Here is a 20,757-nt window from a genome sequence, read left to right as displayed (position 1 = left end):
GTTTACCTATGTCCCTTGTTCCCATGGAGTAGCTCTAACCTCTAATAAGTCACTTTTTACTTATCTGTGTGCAAAGGAAAGGGCCACACAGGGTGTGCACATGAATGTACAGGTGTACGTGTGTACCTTTTTTCTTTAAGCATATCCATCACCAGAGGGTTTTTCTTTAGTTAGTAAAGGAAATGACCTGCCACATTTGAATATTACTGTACCACTGGGCTCCCACAAATGGGACACTGTGCCCTCAGCCAGACCTTAGGAACAATCATTTTGTAAGTGTTGTTTCTATGGAGACTGGTACAATTGAACAGAACCTTTATTTGAATATAAATTTGTTTTTAAAAGTCACATTTTCTCGTATGTCAGTTCATGGCCACACAAGGTACAAGTCTTTCGGTACATGTCATCTTCCAAGTTTTCCTCTGGTCCATACTCATGTTGGTGAGCAGCTGTTTCTCTTTTCCACACACTGCTTCTTACTGCTCGCCGCAATTCTAAGGGGGGAAACAAGTGTTTCAGCTGAATACGAAACAAACCCAATGAGGCTTTCACTGGTATTTGAGTATGTAATGTATATAATGGTTTCTTTTAATGCCAATAGCTGGTTCAACAAGCTTGCCAAGCCTGCTTAGTCTCTGCAGTTGCTCATTTCATTGTCAAGCAATATGAACTCACAGAAATGGCTGTGTGGGGTAGTTAGAAGTGTAGCAACAAAAAAACAACAGATTGGGATGTGTTGGGCATCTGACAGGATGCCAGAGCAGCAAAGTCAGCTGGGGTAAGCAAAGAATGAGACTGGCTCAGATCCCAAGGTTTTCAGTCAGGAGTTCTTGTCAGTCAAGTTCTACTTACAAGAAAACTAGAAAGCCAAGACTCTCCTATACTAATATATGCTGATGTATTTCCATTGTAGTGGAGTGACCTCTTGTCTAGTTTATAAAACGACAGCATTGTTTTAGCATTTTGTTTTGTTTTGTTAGGACAGTCTCATGTAGACCCAGGCTGGTCTTGTAAACTCTCTCTGTAGCCTATGGCCACTCTTAACTGTTCAGGCATGAGAGCCACATCTGGCTTATGTGGTGCTGGGGACTGGGTCCTGGCTTTGTGCATGCTGTGCAAGCACTCTGTCAACTGTGCTACATTCCCATACCAACACCATTGTTTTCTACAAATAAACTGTCAGGGGCTGCAGAGATGGCTCAGCGGTTAGGAGCATATACTGTTCTTCCAGAGGACTTGGGATCACTCATAGCATCCATGTCAAGTGGCTCACAACAAATAACTACAGATTCCAGGGTTGCTCATTTTCCTTAAGATATTTTGCTGTAACTAATATCAAAGCACTACTAAAATCTTTGTTTCCAGCCATAACACACATACCTTGGGTAAAAGCAAGACAGTGATATACTGGACACTGGACTAAGTACTTAAGATGCATTTACTTTACATCTTTTTGGGTAATTACAGACATGTCATCCCAATGTTTACAGATGGGCAAACGGAGGCAGAAGTTACACACTGCCCATGGTCAGTCAGCTGATGAGCAGAGGGACAGCCCAGCTTAGGTCCCCAGGGAACACCCTGGCCCTGGGCAGCATTCTTCACTAGTCCTGCTGCCTTTTTCATCACTGAGATTTACAAGGTTCAGTGTGTCCATGATCTGCTAGAAAGGTCTGTCATCCAAACTCTAGTCTTGGTCATCTCATTATGAAAGAGCTCTGATTTTTCAAGTCTCTGCAAAGCTCTCTGCTACCTTCGTGAGTCCGTGTGCCTCCTGACTGCAGAGGAGCAGCAGGCATCTCCTGTGTGAGTTGGCTGGGGGAATATATTCTGCCACTCTCCTTGACTTCCCCACTGGGAAAACCCTTCAAAATTGGGCTGCAATACAACCAAACTAAGCTACCTTCTCTGCCAGATTTGAATGTTGTATGTACTTGGGGAAGAAGAATTGCTTTCTTCTCATACATACTGCATATGTGAAAAACCTAGCTTTCCAGCCATGACTGAAGACTGGCGTTTTCTTTCTCACTGTTGTTAAGTCTGTGAAGCTACATAATGACACGAAGAAAGCCAGATCTGCTGTGCTTCCTGTAGACATACCTGGCAGAAGTGGAATCATAGGCTGGGTATTGCATATCCAAAACTCTTGAAAGTGATTTATGGATGTTTTTAGATTTTTGAAATATTTGCATATACAAAACTAAACATACAAGGTAGTGATTCTGCAACATACTCTTAAATGGTTCAGAAAAAGTGTGTTTTTAGTGAGAGCATACACATGATGTAAATGACAGTATGACAGCAGCTCAGTCTGGGAAAGGCATGTGTTTGTGATCCTCAGTTCCATTATTCTAGCAATTTTCTGCAAGTCTGAAATTCTTTCCAAGTAAAAGGGGCTTTAGGAAAAGACAGGAACCAACTTAAAGGAGACTCCATTGGCCAAACCTGAGACAATTTGAGCATCAAAATGAAGAGTGACAGGAGGAGCCTGCACTACAATGATCTGATAAGAGCCCACAAGTCAGTCCAAAGGATGCTTTACAAAACAAAACCAAAGGTCAGACACAGTAAGTAGTACATGCCTTTAGTCTCGGCCGGCAGAGGCAGGTGGATCTCTGCATTGGAGGTCAGCCAGAGCTACGTAGTGAGTTCCTATCTCAAAACCAAACAGGCAGAGTGATGGGGATCTGTAATCTCAGCAATTACAGAAGCAGAAGCAGGAGGACTGCTACAAGTTCAAGTCCACCCTAGGCTACATGAACGTTGTCTCAAGAAAACAAGAGCCAGAACCCAAGGAAAAGCTGTTTGTTTGAAAACGACCCCTATTTATATGCAAACAAAAACTGGCTCATAGCCGGGAGTTGGTGGCGCATGCCTTTAATCCCAGCACTCGGGAGGCAGAGGCAGGCGGATCTCTGTGAGTTCGAGGCCAGCCTGGTCTCCAGAGCAAATGCCAGGAGAGGCTCCAAAGATACACAGAGAAACCCTTCTTGAAAAAAAACTGGCTCAGCTAAGAATCATTTCCATATACTAAACCACTCAGTAAAACCGGTGCTACATCCACAATGTTGTGTGTAATTACAAAAAGTAGTACTTTAGTGGAGGAATAATGACTGTCACACCCCACCCCACCCCTGAAAATTAGGTACTGGCAGGCCTCACATGCCCTTTATCTCCTAGGAAGTATTCCTCCCAAAGACAATCAGCCTGAGTCTAATGGAGCAAAAACAAGATGCTGAGCAGTCCAGGGACAAAAGAGAAGGACTAAGGAATGACATTAAAGGTGCCACCCCAGGGGCTCCTGGATCTAACAAATGGAAGTGAGAGGGGTCACTGGAACAACAGATAGGAAACATTACATATTGCATAATTGTTTTAAATTTCCTAATTATGATGAGCTTTTAGTTAAGCTTTCAGATTTGTAAGAATCATAATGTTTATAGATAAATCAGGGCTTAGCAAAGTGTATGCAAGTACAGAAGGTTAGAAATGGCCAAATGTCGGGCTGGAGAGATGGCTAAGAGCACTGACTGCTCTTCCAGACGTCCTGAGTTCAATTCCCAGCAACCACATGGTGGCTCACAACCATCCATTATGAGATCTGGTGTGCAGATATACATGGAAGCAGAATGTTGTATACATAAGAAATAAATAAAATCTTAAAAAAAAAATGGCCAGATGTCAATACTTGGAAAAATACTGTGTGTGCACACTGCAACAATGATGCATAGGTGTCAGAGGACAACCTGGCAGGAGTGAGTTCTCTCCTTTTACCAAATGGGCTCTGGGAACCAATTTCAGGATTGGCAGCAAGCGGGAAGGTTTATGGGTTTCACAACCCTCATGAAAGTTGCAATCAACTGTCTTTTGTTGACTCTTGAGATACAAAGGTTAGAGTACACAAAAGTAGAGGCACGCAGGTCTAACATACCTTGGGAAAGGACCCAGGGTGCATATGCTACAAACTGGGGCCTGTGCGAGGCTGGAGCACCAAATGGTGTGTGGCTTGCCATGCTGCAGCCTCCTGGTCCTGTTGGCAGTAGACAGCTGATGCCCAAAGACTGCCTCTCCTGGAAATGAGTAACCAGCCTTGCTGAGAGCCTCAGAAACTGCTTAGGATATTCACCCAAAGAGATTTCCCAAAATGCTTGTGAAAAAATCAATACCACTTCAAAGCTTGTTTTTAGTAACTACATTTTTCGAAACGGGATGTCTGCAATCAAAGCAACCCAGGGCTGCTTCTGATGTAAACATACAAAAGAGCTAGCTGAGGGACACCCAACACTTCTACATGCTGGGTGGGAGGGCAGGTATGCTGGCTACCTGGAGGAAAAAGACTACAAATTTGTGTTCCATGAACTAAATAGGATGCAGTTGTACCCCTCAAACTCCTCAGAGAAGCTCCATGACAGTCACAAATGACATCCACAGGCCAGTGTGCAATGTCTGCAAACTCAGAAGGGCCCTCTAAATGGGATGTCCTTACCTGCCCCTTGCAGGGGTAGGGGCCATGCATAGTAACAATGAAGGTTAGCTAACTGGCCTTTCAGAAGGAAAACTGCTGGAACTAAGCATGCAACATGGAGAAACACCATAACCTTATTTAAAGCAAAAAAGCCTGCAGACCAAAAACATTCTGTGTGTGGGGTTCTTGTCTGCTACTGGGCTATGCACCCTTCAAAACCCAGCTGAGCAGCAGCAAGCCTGCATTTGGCTCTGGCTCAGAGATGTGGAACTTTGTATGTATTTACTTAGGGCATTCACACTTTTTCTGTAGTAAACTCAGTGCTCTAACTGCTAACACAAACCATATGTTAAGAGCAGGCAAATGCATGGTTAAGCGCATTGGCTGTTCTTCCAGAGGTCCTGGGTTCAATTCCCAGCAACCACATAGTGGCTCACAACCATCTGTAATGAGATCTGACTTCCTCCTCTTCTGGCCTGCATATAGGCGTGTAGACAACATAGTATACATAATAAATTCTTTCTTAAAAAAAAAACAGGCAAATGGAATTGCTTACCTTCCCATAAAGAAGAAAGCTTTATGTCAGCTTCGCTGTGCATCAAGAGGAACCATGTTCCAATTTCTTTCCAACTAAAAAGCCTTTAGAATTGCTTTGCTTCCTCTCTGTTCTGAGCAAACTGCAATCAGCTCCTTGTTTCTACTCTACAGTCTACTCCACTCAGCCCTCTGTGGCCTGGTCAGGACAGGGAAAGATCCACCAAGCACTGGAGCGAATCAACAAAAAGCCACAATTAAAGAAGGCATCACACTGACCTCAGCACACTGAACACCCCAAGGTAATGAGGTGACTCAGGCTGTCCAGAGCTCACAGTCACATGCAAAGGGAAATGGCAGGCACTCTTTTATCTGTAGGCACATGGAGAACACACTCATGCAAACATTTCCTTAAAAAGCATGCTTCACCCAAACAAGAAATGAACCCAAATAAAAAAAAAAAAACTGTCAACTACAACTAAGGAATAAGGAAAATCTATGGTAGTTTGTCTGGCGAACTAATACAGTGACCAAATATAGTGACCAAAGAGTAAACACCAATTGAGTGCATGTTTTAGAAATTATGGGAAATTTCTATCTCTCTCTCTCTCTCTCTGTGTGTGTTGTGTGTGTGTGTGTGTGTGTGTATAAAATCTTCATATTAGAAAGAAATTAAGTGCATCTCATAGTTTTTTACTAGTCAAATTGTAAGAATTTAGTTACCGTTACATGACATCTTGACCAGACCACAGAATTAGTGTCTAAGGAAAAGTTATATATAGTGTTCTTCATCACTTTGTGGATACAAATTTCTAATTGGTACTTATTCTTTTAGCCATATTTCCTTGTCTGCACCAAGGGTCAGGTTGATTTCTAGGAGCTGGATTAAAACCCTGGACTTGGGCTGGGGAGATGGCTTGCACTACAGTGATTGGAGAATCCACCAGCTTAGTGGGTAAGAGTGCCAGTATGAGAAACTGAGTTTGAATTCCCCAGCACCACATAAAAAAAAGAAAAAAAAAAAAAAAAAGTGGAGCATAGCTGACTGTAACCTCAGCATTGGGGGGTGGGAGAAGTCTGTAGGACAGGTGGGTACTGGATACTGAGAGCTCACTGGCCTGCCAGTCTAGCCAATGCCAGCTTTGGGTTCGGTGTAGACCCTATCACAAAGGCACACACACACATATCCTGAGCTAGCAATATCTAACCTGGAAGCCTCCTTCCACACCCCTTGCTTAATGCACCTCTTCATTGCTTTATCTTGTATTAGGCTGCTGCACTGCTGTAAGGAGGGATGGTGCAAACCTCAGAGAAGATAGAGAAAAGGCCAGTTTAAGAGGAGTAACTCTTTTCAGTGGGTCTTTGCTGGCATCTAAATGCAGGCTTATGTTGCCTTGCTTTTGCCTGCTGTTTGGGTTTTTCATTTGGTTGATTGGTTGGTTGGTTAGTTGATCAGTTGGCTTTTTGTTATTGTTTAGTTGGTCTGGAGGTCAGGTTTTGTTCTGGGGTTTTGTTTCTGTTTTTTGAGCCAAGGACTCTATAGCCCACACTGGCCTCCACCTCACAATCCTCCTGCCTCAGCCTCCTGAGTACTAGGATTACAAACTTGTACCACTCCCTTTTCTTTACTTTTAAGACATTTGGCTATCCCATTCACCCTGTAAAACCTCTTCTAAATTTTAAAATCATAAGAAAAATTAACATGGCTAATACTGATTTGAAATGATCAAGTAAATATATAACCAAACCTATATGCAGGATGCATGTTACTTAGACACAGTGTGCACCACAGGGGTCTCTACATAGTGACCACATGAAGGGCATGTACTGATTACTTCCTGAAGCCCCTCCTTTGGGGATTGTGCTCACAGCCCTGAGTGCTCCTGCCACACCCTGGGTTCTCCCTGGTGTGGAGCCATACCCAGCACACTCTCTCACTATCTCAAGTTTCCGTCCTGACAATCCAGCATCTCGGTGAGCACAGACAGTGCTTGGCACATGGTAGGTACTAGATGTGCATGGATGGACAGATTTATGAAAACATTATGGATACACATGTGGATAATGGATGCAGACACAGATCCATCAGGGAGTGGAATGCCACATGTGGACAGATACCCCAATGGAGGAATGACTGTAGACATGAGGAAGACTCAGTAAGAGAACCTGACAACTGTCCCAACATGTGCAATCATCTACTCTTCTTTCTGGGATTTCTTTAAATATTTAAATAAAGAAGCCCAAGAAAACTAATACCAGGTATTCCTTCTAGCTACTAAATCTGATGACTATCTAGCTCATGGTTTTTGTTTCAAGCAATAAGAGAGGTGGCTACTGAGTCTTGTTATTTTTTCTTACTGTGTTCTTAAACACTGCAGGCCACACAAGATTTAACTGGTGCCTCATCCCACCACCTCCATCCTGCCACCACAGCTGCCTGCACAAAATGACTCACATGAAGACGATGGCCTTTAGAAATGTAGTACTGTGAGGTTTGAACCAAGTCTCACATACCAACCCATTGAGGCCAAAGTTCAAGCCCATTTTTCTACCTTCTGAAAAAGACATCCCAACATAGTCTACAGACAGGAAGGCCCGCAGCACCTTTCTCCGTGGTGAGTCGAGTAACAGGGAATCCTGCCGCTTACCTTTTACTTTTTTATCAAACTTCTTCTGCTTCATTTTCTCTCGGTTTTCCTGCCTCACTTCCTTCGCGTCTTCCAGCGCGTCCTGGCTACCCCAAACTTCCAGAGCCCGCTTCACAACCTACGGCACAGGCCAGACTTCAGTCACCTGGGACTCAGTCCTAACTCCCACTCTCACAGATGCCATGAAGTCACATGAACAACAAAACCATGTAACTTAACAGTTAAAAATTCCCTTAAAGTCCCACTTTTTCCAGAAAGAGTTGAATATGACTAAAGAAACATAAATGAAGAAAGAACTCAATGAGAAAGAACATGTAAAGTCCAATCACAAGGTCAAGAGGGCAGGAAATCCATGAAAGTCTTGTATTCCTCTTGTGTGCATGAGCATGGTACTTGGGACCGAAATAAAGACTGGCACAAAGCAGCAAGTGATGAGAAAACCTGGGATGCTTTAATTAGCACCATTTTTACTTTGAATTTACATTTACCATTTGAATGGTACCTAATACAAATGATGCATTTTTAAGTCAACAGTCATATATTTAATGAAATTCAGTATGTTTTGTTTCACAATGTGGCTTAATTCTATTTATAGATGAATATAATATCGAATTATCTAATTATACTAAATATATATTATATATTTATATCTAGTTTATGTATAATAAAATAGAATAGATATTTAATTATATACAAGTATATAATTATCTAATAATACTAGAATATCTTCTAGTTTATTCCTGTATAAACAGCTCTAAAGCAATGTCTCTTCATACTTTCATATAATGGAACAAAAATTCTAATATCTAAGCCATTCTGAAGTAGATACAGGATGACACTTGGACTCTAGGCAACAGGCTGGGCAGGAAAGCACACCAATAAGTGGGTCTCTGCCATGGCACACGTGTAATCTGCTCAGAGAAGGCGCTGAAATCTGCTCTGAGCTGTGCAAGTCATGGGGCATCGGGAACATTCCAGAATGTATTTGCCAATACAGTTAGGCTTCAGACATTTGTGAAATAACTGCAATGCTACTCATCTTAAGAGCCTTTCTTGAGCTAGGTGGTGGTGGTGCACGCCTTTGATCTCAGCACTTGGGAGGCAGAGGCAGGCGGATCTCTGTGAGTTTGAGACCAGCCTGGTCTACAAGAGCTAGTTCCAGGACAGGCTCCAAAGCTACACAGGGAAACCCTGTCTCTAAAACCAAAAAAAAAAAAAAAAAAAAAAGCCTTTCTTTGTCTTATTTATTAAAAGAAGACTGAACAAAAATGATGAATATGTGTGATATAACATGTTAATTGGTTTAATTTAGCCATGCCATTGTGAACATACTGTATTCTGTATCATAATTGTGCATGACTTTATATATGAACTAAATAAATGAATGAAAAAAAAACAATAAAAGAAGACTGATAGGCAAATGAATCTGACCCTTTCCAAACCTGTTTTAGTGTCCAAATTATACTCCTAACATGCTCATGCCAAAGTTACCACAGCAAAAGCAAGATGAAAGCACTGTGCTCTAAGCGGTCATTAGCTATGACTGGAAAGGACATGTGAACCAAGAAAAGGATATTCTTTACTATGTGAGCAAACCGCTGTTAATAATAACTAGCAGTTCTGCTGAAGTTCACCTAAGGTTGGACACCCCAAGCCCAGCTTACTAGAGACCTGTAACTTTAAGTAGAGCTTCATATCGCCCCACTGTGAGTGACGAGGGTTCTTCTTCACGATAAACCTAAGCGCAGGCTCTCTCTTCTCTAAATCGCAGTCTTTCAGAAGGTATTCCTGCTTGGCTTCTGTTTTGGTTATCAGCTTGTGTTTGTCATCAGCATCTCTAGAAAAGAGCATCATATAAACAATTTTAATTAAACTGACGCAACTGAGTACCTGCAGCTGTGGTGAAGACATATAAATGGAATTAAAACCATTTTAACAGTTTTGAGCAAAATTCTCTAGTACAGTGGTTCTCAACCTCCCTAACGCTGCACACTTAATACACATTCCTCATGCTGTGATGATTCCAACCAAAAAATTATTGCCGTTGCTACTTCATAACTAATTTTGTTACTGTTATGAACTATAATGTAAAACCTAAACCGGATGGTCTTAGGCGACCCCTATGAAAGGGTCATTTGAACCTCTAAGGGATCATGACTCACAGGTTGAGAACCGCTGCTCTAGAGAGAAGAGACTCAAGAGGTGCAAGGTGGGGAAGGTGGAGGCAGAGACCAGGTAGAAGATCGCCACTTGGAGGGCTGAGGCAGGAAGACTGCAAACTTATGGTAGCCTGGATAGCTCAGTGAGTCTAAGGATGGGCTGAGGCCATGGCTCAGTAGTTGGGTTGCCTAGAATGCTTGTCTCTAGCACCACAAAAACAAACAGTAGTTTTAAAGTTGAAAACAAGCACCTGCAGCTATCACATGTTGGCAAATCAAAGTGGTTCATAAGATATGAGTCCATGAATTCTTTCCCACATTCTTCACAAATCGCATAATCAAACTCCATGACGGGCCCTGCGGGAAGAAGGGAAGGGATTCTTTATCCTTTTATAGGACTAAAACAATACATACTTTCCTCTATCTTTCTAGCTAATCTTGGGCTTATAAAAACAATTTTCTAATAGGGGAAAAAGAGAAAAAGGGGAGGGGTGCTGGTAATTCACCAAGTCCTTCTGAACCCCAACCATGAACACACTGCATTGCTTACACTGCTGCAGGAAGGAATCCATGTACTGGCTTAAAGCATGGGTCTGTGTGTGGGGAGTCATGGAGTTGGCCTGGTCCAGCTGCCTTGAGAGGCATAAATCATAGGGTTTTCAGGTTAGAGTCTATGGCTCCTGGGGCACTCACTGAGGCAGTGAAGCCTTTAGGCCACCTGTGAATCTCTGTTCCCTAGAAGTCAGCGAACCATATAGAAACTTGTTAATTTTGTGTACCCTGTATAGCCTGAAAACTTCATTGTATCCTGGCAACTGCCATTATATTCTGCTTCTGATAAGGGATAAGAAGTCTGATTGCTTGGAATAAACTTGTCTCAACCTCAGTCCTGCTGGGACCCCTCCATCCCAGTCTGGTTAAGATTCACTTCTCATGGGTATATCTGGTAACTAGTAAGTGCTGACACCTCACCTTACATCTGTCACCTCACCAATCTGAGGTTTGGCAGCCCAGTGAGGCCCAGTGGGTCAAATTCAAGTAGTCTTCAGGGCTATGTTCCTTCCTGGGGGATTTCAAACTTCTAGAGGCTGCCCACAGTCCTGTCTCACTTCCCATCTTCAAGACCAGGAATAGCTTCCCACATCCCATCACTGGATTCCTTTGCAAGCCCAGCCCCTCAGGAAGCCCTGATTACACGGGGCTCCCTGGGATAATGGTGATCTCCCCATCTTTAACTTTGATCCTGCCTACAAAGTCTCCTCTATGTGAAGTAATAATACAGACTCCAAGGCAATTAGAATATGGACATCTTTGGGGGCTTTTGTTCTACCAGTTATGGTACTGTGGATAGTATAAGGAAGACTGGCCCCCTAGGACTGGGGGGAGGCATCTCCTTACAGAGAGAACGACGCCACCAACCTATCGAGCAGTTAAAGCAATAGAGAGTAAGGCAACATTAGGAGTGAATACAAAGTTCCCTCAGACAGAGACATTATTTTTCTTTCATTCTACCCTGTCAACAAAGCAAACACATCCACTTTATCATGTCACCTCCTGGATTAAACCTTGAGGGAGAATCACTGCTGTGCATCCCTCAGCACCCAACACAGAACTGCCCCTGGTGAGGTGAAGCTGGGTTCCCTTATAGATGTCAATGCCTAGCTAAGGGCTTTAATCCTAATGGTCCTCAAGCAAGTGTAAGTCCTACTACAAAGTCCTTGGGATGTCTGCCACTGCCCAGCCCCATCTCTGAGGACTGCCACAGTGGGGACACACCTCTGGCACTGCCCCCCTTAGAGATCTGTCTCTCGACAGACAGATCCCATCATCACCCCATAAGTCCACTAATCTCCGAAATGGTTCTTTATACAAAAGGGCACAGCTACAGAAAAGAGAAACAAACTATTTTAGAGCAAGGCTTGTTGGTAGCTTCAGAATATCTTCCAGGATGAGAAGCTCTGTGGTGAGAAGTGCCATCAGATGCCTACAGCACATCATTATCCAACAGCCCCAAGAGGTGCTATGCTGTGTAGGTGAAAATTAGTTCACCCCAGGAACTGTGAAATATACCCATGAGATTGTCCACCTGTCATCCTGTTCACATTTGCCACGCTTTCTCCTTATCCATTTATCAAAGGCTCTGTGTTTTTATTTTATTTGTTTGTTTGTTTGTTTTTTCAAGACAGGGTTTCTCTGTGTAGACCAGGCTGGCCTTGAACTCAGAGATCCGCCTGCATCTGCCTCCCCAGTGCTGGGATTAAAGACATGTGCCACCACACCACATGTGTTTCATTACCATCCTTCATGACTTTGGTATGTTCATTGTCTTGAATGTAACTAGTGCCTAAGTCACTGTAGCATGTCTCCATCAGTTCAGAACCCTAACATATTTTCTGGCATTACATGATGGTCCACTTTCATCTTTGCCATGTGCCCCAACAGGTCACCAAGTTCCAGATAGTATGTCCCAGGAATATCGCCTTCAGCATCAGCACCTGTCACCCACTACCACCCACCTCACAGTTGTTTTATCCCACAGGCAGCAAGGGCCGAGGCACTCCCATCGCAGGTTGTACCTGCATCTGCAGAAGCAGCACTGATGGGGGTCACCCTAAAATTACTAACATGGTCAGAGCTTCTAGCCTATGAGTGGATAGTGTAAGTCACCAGCCACACAGGAGCGGTCAAGGAAGCTTAGAGCTCAGATCCTGGGAATAAGCATTTTCCACTATAGCTGATACGGACACAAGTCTTTTAGGTGTCACCTTTATAAAGGGTAAGACAAAGTCTTAACATACTTACAAAAATAAGACCAAAATCAAAACAAAGTGGTTTTAAAACTGTGCATGTAGGCCCAATGTTTTCAGATTCAACCAGACCCCAGCCCCTTGACCAACAGGAACCTGAAACTCACAATGCTCATGTGTTCTGTCCTTCCTTTTGGTAAACTTTTATTTTTGTTACTATTTTATCACTTGAATTCTTTCACAATATCACCAGAACCAGGACCCTATTTTCAGGAAAGCAATGTCATAAGTGTGTTTTACTATTGGTAGCAACCAGTATGTAACAGCTTATTACATTAAAATGGAGCCTTTGTACATTCGGGAATCCAAACTGGTCATGGTTAGTCTTGTTATGGTAATGTCTCCAGGGGCTCATGAGCTGGAACATTTGATCCTCAAGTAATGGCACTATTTGGGGAGGTTACAGAACCTATAGGAGGTAGAGTCTAGATCAGGGGTTCTCAACCTTTCCCACTGCAACCCTTTAACACAGTTCCTCATGTTATGGTGACCTCCAACTACAGAATTATTTTGTTGTTACTTCATAACTATAATTTTGCTACTGTTATGAATCATAATGTAAACATCTGTGTTTTCCAATGGTCTTAGGTGACCCCTGTAAAAAGGGTCATTTGACTCCCTAAAGGGTACAAGACCCACAGGGAGAACCAAATGAGGAGAGCAGGACTTGAGAGCCATAGTGCAGCCACACTTCTGGAAGAGCTTTGCTGCCTCCTGGTTGGTACCTTGTAACAAGCAGCTGCCACTCATTGCCAAGGACCAAGCCCACTGGCCTGCCTTCCCGACCATGGCCAACTGATACCATCAGAACTGTGGCCAAAAAACTTTCTCACTTGAATTTTCCTGTCAGTTATGAGAAAAATAGCTGAGACAGTTTCCATAGTCACACAATCACAGGGATGTAAAGGTCACTGAATCCTTTGTGTTCCCTCATAACACAGGGCTGCTCCCCATAGCACTATGGTGAGGTGGCCCTGCTTTGATTTCCTTCTCCCCTTCCCCCTCCCCAGTCCTCCTATCAGTCTTAGTGCTCTGAATCCCCGAGACTTTACAGTGGGAGGCAGCTATCAATTCGAGGGACGCTTCTTCAGGGGAACTTAGAGGCCCACATGATCTATGCACCATTCTGGAAGTGTCCACAGGTAAACACACATAAGCACACCCTTATTATATGCAGTTGACACTTCCCTCTCTGGAACTGTCACTCACAGTCTCAAACCCAGCTCCCCAAAGGAAATCCCAGTGAGTGTGCATTCCTTAGACCAAGAGAGCACTTCTGGGCTTACGGGCTGCCGGGAGGGTTCCTCAGTTAGGTCAGCCAGTTTTGACAACAGTCTCTCACGTGTGGACTGCAAGACTTCTGGCCAATGTTTCAGAGCCTACATGCCTGCCTATACGGCCTCTTGAAATGTGATACCCAGTATAAGTATAAACTTGTTACCCTTTAGGCCTCAGTGTCTAGACTCCCTAGCAGGTGCTGCCACTCATCCTGCTGGACACACTTATGCCACAGCTAACGGGCTACACCGGGGTCTTCCAGCTCCAACACGCTCAAATCTCAAACCTTTCTGTCTTCCACAGTGTGAAGGCACTCTCGGCTGAAAGAATGTGCACATACAACTGATTTACCCACACGTCACCTCCATGTGGCAGGTTCAGAGCCCTCTTTCTATTCCAGCTCTAAGTAAAAGAGTGTCCTAAGTTTTATCTCATGGGTACTGGCTTCTCGTTTTGAGCTATAAAACAATTTCTCCTTCTTACTCTTTTTGTTTTTTCTGTTAGTTTTTTCTTTCTTTTCCTTTTTTTTTAAGATGGGGTTTGTGATGTTAAGTTTTTAATTGTCAAATTGCCACAACCTAAAAATCAGCAGAGACAAGAGCCTGGACTGAGGAACTGTCAAGATCAGGTTGGGCTGTGGGCCTGTCTGTGGGGGCTCTCTTCATTTCCAATTCATGTGGGATAGCCGCAGCCACTGTGGGCAGACACCATTCCCTGGGCTGCAGACCTGGACTGCATAAAAGCAGAGGGAGCTAGCAGAGGAGCATTAGGCAAGCAGGCAGCATGGGTACATTTGTTTCTCTTAGCTCTTCACTTGGGTGACTTCCTGCTCAAGTCCTACCTTAAAGTCCCTTAATGGCAGACTGTAACCTAGAATTCTAAGACAAATTAGCCATTTCTCCCTCATACAGCATTTTGTTAGGGTGTTTGTCACAACAAAAATGAAACTAGAATAGGGCTTTATTGTGTTTTACCAATCTGGTCTGCCTTTTTCTTTTTCTTCTTTGTTGCTCTGGCTGATCTGGAACTAACTGTGGAAACCAGGCTGGCCTCAGGCTCCCAAAGATCCACCTGCTGGGATGAAAGGTGTGTGTACCACCAGACCTTAACAGGCTAGTCTCAAACTCACCATCCTGCTTTAGCCTCCCAAGAAACACTGTGCCCAGCGCATCAAAAGACTGTTGAGGCTAAACACTAAACTGAACTCCTGGAACCCAGTTGCAGACAGAGAGGAGTGAAGAACAAAGGGGTCAAGACCGGGTTGGTGAAACCCACAGAAACAGCTGACCTGAACAAGGGGGAGCTCATGGACCCCAGACTGATGGCTGAGAGACCAGCATGGAACTGATCCAGACCCCCTGAGTGTGGGTATCATTGAGGAGGCCTTGGCAATCTATGGGGCCTCTGGTAGTATATCAATATTTATCCCTGGTATACAAATGGACTTGGAGCCCATTCCACATGGAGGGATGCTCTCTCAACCTGGACACATGGGGGAGGGCCTAGGCCTGGCCTAGATGATATGACAGACTTTGGGGATCCCCCATGGAGGCCCTCACCCTCCCTGGGGAGTGGAGGGAGGATGGGTAGAGGGCTGGTGGGGTCAGGGGAGGAGGGAAGAGAGAGGGAGCTGGGATTGACATGTGAGACAAGCTTGTTTCTAATTTAAATAGAAATAATTTTTTAAAATAACTGTTGAAAATTTATTCCATCCATCAGTATCTGGGCTCCTCCTGCCTATGATAAAACAAAAGCAAATTCCACCCCACGAACACAAAACAAGTGACCGTCCCCATGTGCCTGGGCATTTGATTTCATTGTTGTTAATGATTATATTTAAGAAATGTAATCCCATATTGATGAACAAAAAAGGATTACATGAGAAAATAAATTCCAGGAATTTTATCATGAAGAGCATCATTTAAAACTACACATTAACGTTGGTGGTGGTGGCACCCAAATTTAATCCTAGCACTCAGGAGGCAGATGGATCTGTGAGTTTAAGGCCAGCCTGATCTACAGAGTAAATTCTAGGACAGGCTCAAAAGCTACACAGAGAAACCCTGTCTCAAGGGAAAAAAAAAAAAAAAATATATATATATATATATATATATATATATATATATATATATACACACACACACACACACACACACACACACACACACACACACACACACACATGTGTATGTATGTATGTATAACTACATGTTAACAAGTCCCCCAGAATATAAATTGTCTACTTCAGAGAATAGTAATAAAACTGTATGTGAATTCTGAAGCATGAAATGTTCTTCTCTCTCTCTCTCTCTCTCTCTCTCTCTCTCTCTCTCTCTTCCTCTCCCTCCCTCCCTCCCTCTCTCCATAGGGGAGTTATTTTAGTTGGTCATTGCTAATGTTATAAACAAAATTCTCTTCAATGCCAATCCAAAGATATTCTGAGCTAAGAGAAAATAAACCGTTTACATGCTGAAACTGACAGGAAACGTATATCTAGAATTTATACAGGTTTATATCAGCATTAAGGGATAGGTAGTTTAATTTAAAATTATACAGAAGTTTTGAACAAATATTGCTCCAAATTTAAAAAGAGTAACAAATACTTAAAAGGATGTTCAACACCATTAGCATCTAGTATACACAATTCAAACCTGAAGTATGCTATTGATTCACATGGGATAATATGACCAAAGAGACTAATAAGATAACTGTCACTGGGATGTGGAGAAGCCAGTCCTCTCCTATATTACTGGTGAGAGTTTGAAACTATGAATCTGCCTAGTCTTGTAGTGCTTCAAAAAATTAAACTTCATATTACCATATGATCAAGAAATTACATGTGTAAGCATATTTGTTCTTCCATGAAAAGAAAATAGATTCTTTTCTCATACAATAAATTCTGATTACAGTTTCCCCTCCCTCTCCTCCTTTCCAGTCCTTCCCTTAACCCCCCCCCTCTGACTTTTTAATCTACCACCAATCTTCTCATTGATCAAAGGGCAAAAAACTCATGTTATTCCAAATAACCAATGTCAATACTTCTTTTGTGGAAAACCCAGCTTTACCTGGCTCATGAACTACATTTGCAATCTTGTGTTCCTCTTCTTCCTCCTCTTCTAAAATGAAGCCTCCTTTGGTGTCAATCATTTTGGGAGGGGCTTTTACGCTGGTCATGCCTACAGAAAACAGATAAAGGCAGTCATCAGCTGAACCAGGCAAGGCTGTGTGTTCCTCTATAGGTAGACAAGAAAAGGGTAACAGTGTCACCACTCTATTCAAACCATCCAGAAGGTCCCAGCTGGTGGCACATGGCAAGAAAACAAAACAAAAAAGCCTAAGAATTAGAAGTAAGATGGTATTTCCTCACACATGACATGAGCATGTATGTAAAACAGCCACAAGAACCTGATGTTCTGACCAAAGGACAACCTCCTGAAGCCTCTACACTGACTACAAGACACAGCAGAAACCAAGACAACCAGAACCCTGGGATGCATCTGGTGGAACGTGTGTGACTGTATAGTAGGAAATGGGGCCTGCTATGGCTCCAACAAATCCAAACCAAAGCCCAGATCTCAAACTCCCAGCACATCTGAGGTTGTTCCTCCAATCATAGACAGGACAACCCACTCAGCACTATTCAGTGGACACCTACACCCCTAACCATCCTCCAGCGACTACCAGCTGAGTGCCCTCTACTTCCATTCAGACACTATCTACCTGGAGTCAGACCCAACAGGTTGGCGGTTCAGTCCCTGACTGCCCAACTTCAGATGCCAAATGGAGACCAGGGACTTTGCTCTACTGGCTATAAATCAGGGTTTTCCCAAAACTGCTTCCCCGGTTGCAGTTAATCTTCTACAGCAACACACACAACTTGGGAAAATAATTCACTTACATGCACCAATTAATTGCCAAGGGTTTTAAATATAAATGAAAAGTCAAGTGAAAAGACACGCTGGGCAAGTGGGGGGGGGTGCACAAAAGTCCCAAGTATGGGAGCTTCCTGCTCTACCATACTCCAGCCCCAAATGCCTGCCCTCCAAAGACCTACACAGGTATACCTCATAAATCTCATTCCATATACAGGTTAGCCACAGTAAACCACCAGTGGAAACACAGGGAACAGTGGAAACACACCAGAATCCAAGGTTTTAGATAGTAGCAAGGGCCAAACCTTCAGGAGATCTAAGAGCAGCTGGCTCCAGCCCTGCCGCTAACTCCTTCCTACACAAGGCTTGTGAAGGCAGGGGGAACGCCTCTAACCGAAAGTACACTGGCAATACCTACTATTTACTTCGGTGGTTCTATCATAGACACTGTCAAAAAAAATCACTTGAAGGGGATTATTTTAACCAGAACTAAAAGTGAACAGACAGGAGAAGCCTGGCTGGAGAAGTGTCTATTTAAGAAACACCTTAAGAGAGACAAACACGACCCTTCCTCCAGTATACCTGATGGAAGCAGATGCAGACATCCACAGACAAGCACTGGGCCCAGCTTCAGGAGTCCAATTGAAGAGATGGTGGAGGGATTATATAAGCAAGGGGGGAGGTCAAATCATGATGGGGAAATCCACAGAGATAGCTGACCTGAGCTTGTGGGAGCTCACAGACTCTGGACAGATAGCTAGGGAGTCAACATGGAACCAACCTAGGCCCTCTGTACGTGGATTAAAGTGTGTAGCTTGGTCTTTTATGAAGACCCTAGCAGTGGGAACAAGACCTGTCCCATGCATAAACTGGCTCTTAGGAACCCAATCCCTATGGCGGGAGGCCTTGTTCATCCCTGCGGCAGGAGGGGAGCTTGGTCCTGCTTCAACTTGATGTGCCAGGCTTTGTTGATTCCCATGGGAGGCCTTATCCCATCTGAATGGAAACTGAGGAGGAGTGGAGGGGGGAGGTGGGGAATGGGAGGGGAGAAGGGAGGGGAAACTGAGGTTGGTATGTAAAATAAATTAAAAATGATGAATAAAAAAAGATATTAAGAAGAAGAAGAAGAAGAAGAAGAAGAAGAAGAAGAAGAAGAAGAAGAAGAAGAAGAAGAAGAAGCAGCAGCAGCAGCAGCAGCAGCAGCAGCAGCAGCAGCAGCAGCAGCAGCAGCAGCAGCAGCACCTTGAGGATTTAGTGGCAGAAGCAGGAAGTGATTCCCTGAAACAGCAAACAACAAACTAAAGGGAAAAATTTCCAAGCCTGTAACAGAGTTAAAATTCACAACACCTTCCTACCCGGGGGGTGCGTGGTTGTGAGTGAAGTAAGGGGTGGGCATTCAAGTAAGATAGAGAACTCTTGCTTCCAAAGGCAAGAACATTCACCAGGTGGACTGACCAACCTTGCCTAATCTTAAAACTACGTTTCTTTTTCAACACTAGAGGGTGAACCCAGGTCTTAAACATGCCGAGCAAGCCCTCCACCACTGAACAATATCCACAGCCTTCTTTTTAGTGTTGAGTCAACACCGCCTTACTAACTTGCTCAGGCTGACTTCGAACTCTAGCCCAGGTGGACCTTGAACAAGATCCTCTTGTCTCAGCCTCCCCAGCAGCTGTGGTTACAGACCTGACACACCAGAGACATCTTATGCTACTTCTAGTTTCCCTGGTGTTCAGGAGCTGCACGATCTCTGTACTTGCCAGCTGTGTGCGCTCCGTTTGCAGGGGAAGGATATTTGTAAGACATTTATCTACCAGTGTCCATCTACATGTGGATAATGAGACACTGAGGCTGTGTCACATCTTTCGAGATCTGCACTATGAACAACAAAAATGAAGATAACTTTTTATATCACAAAATGCTACATATCGACTTTCAAATGACTTCGAAGGATCCAAATCTAAGTTAATTTACAATTAAGCTCTGCTGGTCAGAAGCAACAAATCAAATTCAATGGCAACTCGAGAAGCAAGTCTAAAAGTATAAAATATACGTGTTATTATACTGCTAAAACAAGTATAGTACACACACAAATATATGAAATTGGGAAAGGAGAGGAATAAAAATGTAGAAATAATCTGGGTGAATTACTCCTAAGGGCAACACCAACAGCTGAAAGCACAATTGACATTAAGAACGCAGAAAAACAGCCAGCTGGGGGCTACCCTAAGATGGCAAGTATAGCCAAAAATGAACCCAGGGCCACATGACCCGTTCTGGTCCTGATAAACCTGAGAAAAAAATCCTTTTCTTTTCTGATCTCAACTGTCAGGGGTAAAATAGGGAGGGGTACCAAACCCTGACCCTTCCATTTTCCAGGGTGGCCGTGAGATTCCGAAAATCGGGTAACTCCAAAGTGAGGGGCACTGCGTGTGTTACTCAATGAGGCCCTTGAAGACAGGATGCATAGAAAAGGCTGGGTCACGGTCGCTTCTGGGAAAAGGTGCAGGCTTATTGTTTAAGTGGTTGCAAGGCTGAAAGCTCTGCACCATAGAGGCGCCAGGCAGAAAGCACAACAGGGAAGGTCTGGAACCAGGGAGGCACCAAGGCGCAGAGGGATGAGGCCCGGGATAAGGCCGTAAGCCCGCGGGAGGGAGGCCCTGCGCGCGCCCGTAAGGGGCCCCACCTCCGGTGGCCGCCGCCGCGGGATACGGCCGCGCCGCCAGCCGGGCCTGGCGCAGCATCAGCGCCCGCTGCCGCTTCCGCTCCACGCTCGCGCGTACGGCGGCCGGCAGCTCCGCGGGCTCCGGTGACGTCCGTGCATCCTCCGCCGTCGCCGTCGCCGTCGCCATCGCCAGACTAGTCCGGGGGTTCGCGCACGCGCACTACAAGTGGCTTCTCCTCGTAGCTACAATCCTGACCCTCCTCCACCGTCGCCCTGAGCAAAGGAGTGCGCCTGCGCAGTCGAGAAGTGGAGGCGGAAGGGATGGTGTG

At 44.1% G+C, this 20,757-nt stretch overlaps 1 protein-coding gene across 7 annotated transcripts; it reads right to left on the bottom strand.

Moving 5' to 3' along the window:
• Window positions 1–298: 298 nt before the first annotated feature.
• Window positions 299–20,713, bottom strand: Xpa (XPA, DNA damage recognition and repair factor). 7 transcript variants are annotated; one of them, XR_003482879.2, is made up of 8 exons: window positions 20,450–20,713; window positions 16,957–17,067; window positions 10,058–10,163; window positions 9,319–9,484; window positions 7,648–7,765; window positions 6,208–6,304; window positions 5,022–5,229; window positions 362–494 (listed from the first exon to the last, which is right to left on the bottom strand). XR_003482879.2 is itself a non-coding variant. In XM_027403159.2 (7 exons), the coding sequence occupies exons 1-7, from the start codon at window positions 20,613–20,615 to the stop codon at window positions 434–436; spliced, it is 867 nt and encodes a 288-aa protein (XP_027258960.1). In that variant the 5' UTR covers window positions 20,616–20,712; the 3' UTR covers window positions 301–433. The 7 variants fall into 7 exon arrangements, 3 of the variants coding, with proteins under 3 accessions (XP_027258961.1, XP_027258960.1, XP_027258964.1); XR_003482880.2 differs by lacking the exon at window positions 362–494 and adding an exon at window positions 3,934–4,070; XM_027403159.2 differs by lacking the exons at window positions 5,022–5,229; window positions 6,208–6,304 and adding an exon at window positions 3,932–4,070 and having other exon boundaries at window positions 301–494; window positions 20,450–20,712.
• Between the last annotated feature and the right edge of the window lie 44 nt (window positions 20,714–20,757).

Source organism: Cricetulus griseus, chromosome 2, assembly GCF_003668045.3.
Source record: "Cricetulus griseus strain 17A/GY chromosome 2, alternate assembly CriGri-PICRH-1.0, whole genome shotgun sequence".
NCBI classification, from domain to species: Eukaryota; Metazoa; Chordata; class Mammalia; order Rodentia; family Cricetidae; genus Cricetulus; species Cricetulus griseus.
This window is presented reverse-complemented; position numbering and strand designations above follow the sequence as displayed.

Excerpts from the sequence above, each read along its gene's own strand:
- Xpa (XM_027403159.2), bottom strand. The coding sequence starts at position 20,615 with ATGGCGACGGCGACGGCGACGGCGGAGGATGCACGGACGTCACCGGAG. Across the intron at positions 17,068-20,449 it reads CGCGGCGGCGGCCACCGGAG|GCATGACCAGCGTAAAAGCC; the intron begins GTGGGGCCCCTT and ends TGTTTTCTGTAG. Across the intron at positions 4,071-7,647 it reads GTTTGATAAAAAAGTAAAAG|GAGAGGCAGTCTTTGGGCAT; the intron begins GTAAGCGGCAGG and ends ACTCATTTCCAG.